At 35.8% G+C, this 7,557-nt stretch overlaps 1 protein-coding gene across 1 annotated transcript; it reads left to right on the top strand.

The window, feature by feature from the left end:
* The first annotated feature begins 1,086 nt into the window (after nucleotides 1-1,086).
* LOC128366206 (uncharacterized) lies at nucleotides 1,087-3,589 on the top strand. The gene is made up of 4 exons (XM_053326889.1): nucleotides 1,087-1,240; nucleotides 2,411-2,501; nucleotides 3,028-3,106; nucleotides 3,191-3,589. Exons 1-4 carry the CDS (start codon nucleotides 1,087-1,089, stop codon nucleotides 3,587-3,589), a joined length of 723 nt encoding a protein of 240 aa, XP_053182864.1.
* Nucleotides 3,590-7,557: the final 3,968 nt, after the last annotated feature.

Consider the following 7,557-nt stretch of genomic DNA (forward strand, 5'->3'; position numbering starts at 1 on the left):
CAAATAGATGTTCAATGTAAGTATCACATTTAAAGCTTTTGGTCTACATACTACTACATACAGGAAACAAGATGACAGCATTATGTCAACCAACAGTGGAAGTTTAACCCTCAGTATTTCATGTGAGTTAATGTGTCATCTGTGGCAATTTGTGATATAGGGTTGACATTTTTTTATTAGTCAATTTGGGAAACAGCTACCTCCATGTTAATATGCCCACAAAAATATGAAAAGTTAAATCACTCATTGTGAAGAATGGTTGTCTAAGCAGTATTTTAAAGCTGCAGACAATCTTTAAGTGATGTCATTTAAACTTTATTAACATTTATAATAGCAGAAAATATTCATGTATTACATGGTTAAAGAATATTAATATTTCTGATTCACATGTCAACACCACAACATGGTCAGACTTTTCAGGTCTGTTATACAACAATAATAATAATAATAATGATAATGATAATGATAATAATGCATTTTATTTAAAGGCACCTTTCAGAGCAGTCAAGGACACCTTACAAGACACACATAAAATTACAATACTACATCAAACATAATAAAATCAGCAAAGTGGAAGTTAGTACAATTCCAGAAAAGATAATAAATAAATATGAATGTGACTACATAGTCAGTGCGAGGCAGAGTATGCCACTCGGAAAAACTGGAGACAGACAATACTCGCAAGCCAATATGCATTTTTTTAAAAATTACTATTCATGCACTAATTTTTTGGTCATTCACGTAATATTTAAATTAAAATGTTGACTCGATTAGAAAACTCTAGTTAGTTTAGTAGATCTCTAGAAGTTAAGAGATCAATAAACAGATTATAATTCATCCTGAGTGGATGATGTTACAACATTGCTTTGAAATCCTTTTAATTGTAGTTGTTAAGACTACATGACTAATAACTTTACATTTCTTACAGATGCTCCACAGATTCTGCCATCCTCCGGTTGCACACAAACAAAAACAGCAACCCAGGTTAACTGTTCCTGTGAGACTGTGGGAAACCCTTCTCCCAAATTAGAGTGGGATTTGGATGGGTCACCTGTCAATGGCTCTGTCATACAGCATGAGACTCGAATGAATGCTACTGTCATGGGTTTCATTTCTGTGAATCTACCACAGGGACGGGATCTTCCCACCTTTGTCTGTCGTAGCTCCAACTCTCTGGGATCTGACAGGCAGCGATTTTATTTCTATGGATTTGAGCAAAAAGGATCTACACAATCTAAAGGTTTGTCTTTATGCTGAATTGAAGTTTTATTATTTGGAAACCCAACCTCTAAAAAATTGTTTGAATATGTTTGTTTACTGACCGTCTTGTAATTTTCTAGAAGTGGCACATTTGCACATTTTTGGTGAGATGTAGGCTAGATGTAACACTCTTAATTTCAGCATGTATAAGTTAGTGACTTAAAAAAAAAAAAAGAATTACAAAAACTTATACAATCTAGTACATTGCAAATATTTACAACCAAATCAATGTTACAATTATGACTTACACTATACTACTACACTGCTAAGACTACAACATGACTTCTTTTTCTAGAAGTGGTAAAGGAAATACTTTTTCACTTCTGCAATCTTCTGGCAGCAGTGTTCATTTCCACCAAATTTGTGGTGGTTTTAATTTGTGTTCTCACAGTGTGATGGTTTGATTGATTTCCATCTGAAACCTGACCTGCAAACAAAGCTGTTATCAAAATACACTACAATAAGCCGTTAGCATATATTGCATATTTGAAACAGGCTCTGTGTATTATCAATTTAAAACAAAAAGCTTTCTTAAAGGGAGTTAGATGGAGTTAAAGGGATACATGGTGTTGGAATAGGTTGTTAGACATAGAGTTCAGAGTTAAACATCGCCAGTTACAATAGGACTATTTTAAAATATATTGATTTTTAAAATGACATTTCATAAAGGAATTAAGAATATGTTCAAATATATTCAAAGTTTAGGGTTAACCCACCCAAATTACACCATTTTTTGGCACCAATATTGCTGCCGTGTTCTGAAAAACCTTTTTGTGCTGTCAATGACATTTAATACTTTTAATGTCAACTTTGACAACATTACAATATTCACATCATGAAACATAAATGTGAAAAAAAGTTTAATATTTTATTCTGTTTAAAAATATTCTTTTCAAATCAAACATTTTGAACATATCATAAAACTGTGTCTGTGAATGAATGTCCAGTATGATGGAAGGATTCATTCATCAAGTAATCCCTTAACAATGATAATTTAACTTACCTCAAATAAACAGCTGTTATGTTTTGGGTTTAACAACATGCATAAGCCACCAAGTTATTTGTATACGCCAACTTAAAACCCTAAATACTAAATTTCGGATATTTATGATTCTGATTAACCTTCATTATCTTTTGTTCTCCTGTACAGGGTGTTCAGGTCCAGTGACGTTGCCACCCTTCATCATCGCAGTCTGTTTTCTGACAGCAGCTCTAGTGTGCGCTCTGCTGTTTGCTATCCGGTATGATAACAGCTTGGGACACCACACATGTTCATATTACACATACACAGCAAAACTATAGCTGCTAATTTAACTGTGTGTAGCGTTTGTCAGAATTAATTATGTTGTGAACTACACCAGCTGTATCAGTGGACCAACATTTAATATAAACACTTCACGAAAAAGAAACATTATTGGGTCCATAACTAACTAACTGATTAATGCACTGAATCTGTGTTTGACATTGCTATTTATCTTGACAAGTTTACCCTGACATTTCAAATATTTTAACTTTGATCACAAATGATCACACCACTTTAGAGGTATTTCAGATGTCTCTTATGTTTTTCATATAACTAGAAATCCACCTAACATAACCACATGTAGACTTTTACATGTGTTGATTAAAGTTTTACTACCTTCAGTTTTACCTCCCTCACTGATCACACTAGTTTATTCTGTCAACTACATAAACAGACTGAAAACCAAAGCTGAAATGAATATATTTGTGTAAGCTGAACAGAGTTTCCTGCTGTATTTTTCTCAGGACTCAGAGGACCTGCTGCACAGGTGACACCAGGATTGCTGTGGAAAAACAACACCTGACAAGCCAAAAGGAAAATGAGGTACAGACAGATTCTTAAAAAATGTAATCGTATTAAACATGAATAATATAGCAGAATATATGTGACACTTTTCTTCCATTTCAGGTTTCTGACCAACCAGAAGAGGACATTTATGTCAACACCAATGAGCTGAAAAAGGAAGATGAACCAAATACTCATCAAGATCTACAGGTTGCCAATGAAGGCTCCAAGAAGAAGGAGGAGAAGAAGAATGAGGATGAGGGCAATGACTTGACTTACTCTAGTGTGATTTGGAAGAGCAAGAAGAAGGGACTACGCTCTGGGAGCAGGAAGACCTCTGCTAGCTCCTTTCTGCAGGAGGAGAAGCACATGGAGGAAAGCACCAACAGATATGATGTACACAACGCACTGGAGATGGCAAACATATATGGCAATGTGGGGCCGAAACAAGATGTAGTGAAGGTGGAAGATACTGAATATTCCCAGGTTTTATTTAGAGACCAAAATCCTCCACAACAATAGGTCACAGTTCTGTATTCTAATATTGCACTTTCTTTGTTTTTGCATGCTTTAATCATTTCTCCTATTCATACTAAACATTAGGAGATCCCCTCCAGATGTGCTTACAATGTACGTGATGGGTGGCAAAAGTATTTGAGCAAACATGTCTATGAACGTTTATTGGAGGATCATATGATACTTCAGCAGTATGAGCTACTCCTGTAAAGTTATCTTCCAGCGTTAGAGTCAAAGGAAATTGCATTTAAGCTCCCCTACAGTCATTGTCACATTGACAGTATGTTCTTGTTCAGCTGCAGTGGAGGGATTTCAACAGAAACAGTGAATTTGGCTAGAACAAGGCTACTGTATGTCAAAGCCAAGTAAATGCCTGAACCATGTATGAAACATTAGGGAGCTTTTAAGTCAATACAGTGAATACAGGAAGTTGCGACAATTGATGTCACAAGTTTTTTGGCCAAGCAATGGTGTAACTTCAATACACAATAACTGCAGTTACACCATTGCTGCTCTTTCTGTTGATACAGTTGCCCCGCTACAGTCCAGCCAAACAAATAATAACTTTGTTCATGCAGTTTCACCTTACTCTAAATTCTTAAACGTTGCTTAATTTGAAGCTATTTGAAAGAAACAATTTCCTATTATCTTAAAATAATCATTTACATAGACTTAAAAAATGTTGTTTTATAATAAATTATTTAGGATAATTACAACTGAATCAACTTAAAAAGTACATGTGAATCATTCTGTTTTTCAATATTCATTTCAATTGGCTTACAATGCTTGTCTTTGGACTGTGGGAGGACTAAAACAAACAGCTACTATTCCCTCTCACTCAGGCATTGGAAAACTAGCTGCACGTTTGTTCCGTTATAAAACAATAATGGAAATGAGTGCTCTCAGTCTGAATGTCGTGTTTAACCTCTCAGAATAGCTGCTTTAGAATTGTGTTCACTGTATTACTGCAGCACACTTATTAATTAGAAAATATAATAAAAATCATAAATACAACTTTAGTGTGAAATACTTACTAGCAGGGTCTTGAAGTGTGATTTTTACATGTAAACTTCCAGAATTAGACTTCCTCAAAGATTCTCCAGAAACTTCATGAGTAAGAAACAGCTTTTTTAAATATCTTTTCTTTCTTTCTTTTTCTAACCCTACCCCTAACCTTTTAAAAGTTCCGTTATCGTTATTTTATTTGTTAACATTAAGTCTCACATTTCCATGTACATTATTTTTATTTTTGAAGCAAACACTGCTGAAGATTTGAGTCAGATTCAACTTTATTCAGCATTAAGTGCAGGTTACTACAAGCCATTCAAAGCCTGAAATAGTTTAACTCAGTCTGATCCGGGATCTTTAACTGCCCAAGGGAGGGGCCAACAGGGGCCAGTACCCCCATAACTCTGAGTCCGGACACCCCTGTGCACTCCTCCCGCATGACATTGTGTGTTTCTCTGTAATCTCTCATTACAGATTCTATTAGTCAGAATAAGATAAAATATGTTTGCAATAAACCAAAAAGTGAAAAAAAATCTTATGTAATCACATTTGCATTCCCTGTTGCAGCATGTTAGTTTTTAACAAGACTTTGGGTCACGATGTCTGAACAAGTTTCTTATTTTATTTTATTTATACAGTAGGCCCTATTATCCCTTTGACTGTTATATCTACCTATGTACTCTTCAGACATTATAATAAATGTCTTTCTTAATCATGTGGCTGTTTGTATTCTTCTGAATGAGTAGTACAGAGGGTCTCTGACTGGAACAAGAGCAAATAGTTATTAGAGGGATCCATTAATTAAATTGTACAAGGATTAGTGCTTCCTCCTAGCAGTAATAAATGCTAACTAAGAAGGAGGTGGTGCTCCCAATAATGAGGTAATTAAATATTAAAGTACTATTACTCTAACTAGAGGGACAGAAAACATTGTCAACTGTATTTACCTGTACACAACTCTGACATAAGTCATATTTATAATGTATGAAAACACTGCCACTACTGACCTGTCCTTATAAAAAAGTCTGAGACTAAACCTGTAAAACATGGTGAAATACAGTACAATTGATTTTCATAATCTCTATCTCTGTAATTGGTGTTGACAGCAATTTTTTACACTGCAGCATCCCTCCCAAATCCCCAAAAGTCTATTTAGATTCATGTTATTAGAGGTTTACAGGGAGTTCTCTGAGATCTAATTGAGCCCAAATGTAACTAACATTACTAACTGTGTGTGAATGACTTAGCATGACTTTTATATTGTGCATACTGTATACAACATAGAATATGTAAAATAATACATTGTTCAATATTAATGCTTTATGGTGTTTTTCTTAATAAATGGCAAATGGACTGTACTTATATAAACCTAGTGTTTTTGACCACTCGAAGCACTTTTACACTACAAATCACATTCACACACACGCTGACAGAGGCTACCAGGCAGGGTACCAACCTGCTCATCAGATGGAGACTTACATTCACACACATTCATATGCCTTTGCTGCAGCCATTGGTAGCAATTCAGGGTTCAAATATTTTGCCCAAAGACACATCAACATGTGGAGTGGAGGAGCTGGGAATTGAACTGAAAAAATATGGATAGGGAGGACGACTGCTGTACCTTCTGGCTGTTATGTTACCAGGTTTTCATGGTAACATATTTGCGCAAATGAGGAAATTGCATAATTACGATGAAAAGATTATACTATTGATTCCTGTGAGCTATGTGCAACCTCACTTCTAAGGAACTTCACTTCTCTTTGCACCTTTCATCTATGAGCTTGACAGACCTGATTAAAATGTGAGTAATTGTAATTTCAATATTGATAGCATTCATTTATTAGAACATGACAACAAAACATTGAATCAATATACTTTAAAAATGATGCTGTATATTTGCAAAAAAACTTTTAAGGTGGTTTTTAAAATTAACTCTTAAATAGTAAATAAAATAGTTTTTTGTTACTTAAAACAATCACAGATTTCTGATGCAACAGTAAATAAGGTGAATATACAGTCATTCTTGTACCTTTTTAAAAAAAAAATCATTTCACTTCCTCTTCTCAAGAACACAGGGAGTGACAAGTCTGTTAAATAATTGAGAATGTTTTAAAAATTAGCACTCACTTATTTAATTATTACTTTTCCTCCTTGACAAAGTTTTATATGAGTTCAACAAAAGGATTGTCCACCCGAGACCTGAAATGTCACATTAGCCTTCAGATCAACTCTAGTCTGAAAATCATTACTTGAAGGATGAAATGTACCACACACACATCACATGTACCACATCTGTTATCTCCAGACTGCTTTCAGCTTGAGTTTCTGCCTCTCCTGAACAACAAAGATGACCAGAGCTCTGAATCTCCTTCTGATTGGGTGTCTGCTGCAAGGTGAGTTGCTGTTCATTTACTCGTTGATTCATTAAAAAAACAAAACAACAACATTATTGCACAAGCATGCAAACCACGGTACAAAATAATTCTGTGATAAGATAAGATAATACTCTGTTGTTAGACAGGTCTGAACATTTTCTTGTGTCCATCATCAGCAGGGGCGAAAAGAAAAAAAAGGGCACATACAGCACGTTCTCACCACTGAAGAGGGCACTTTAGTACGTGTTTTTGCCACCCAAGAGGGCAGTTTAGTGTGTTTTGCCAACCAGGAGGACAGCTTAGCATGCGTTCTGGATCAAAAGAGGGCACCTTAGCACACGTTTTGGCTCCGAAGAGGGCACCTTAGCACACGTTTTGGCTTCGAAGAGGGCACCTTAGCACACGTTTTGGCTTCGAAGAGGGCACCTTAGCACGCGTTTTGGCTCCGAAGAGCACCTTAGCACACGTTTTGGCTCTGAAGAGGGCACCTAAGCACACGTTTTGGCTCTGAAGAGGGCACCTTAGCATGTGTTTTCGCTCCGAAGACGGCACCTTAGCACACGTTCTGGCTCCGAAGACGGCACCTTA

Source organism: Scomber japonicus, chromosome 10 (assembly GCF_027409825.1).
Source record: "Scomber japonicus isolate fScoJap1 chromosome 10, fScoJap1.pri, whole genome shotgun sequence".
NCBI classification, from domain to species: domain Eukaryota; kingdom Metazoa; phylum Chordata; class Actinopteri; order Scombriformes; family Scombridae; genus Scomber; species Scomber japonicus.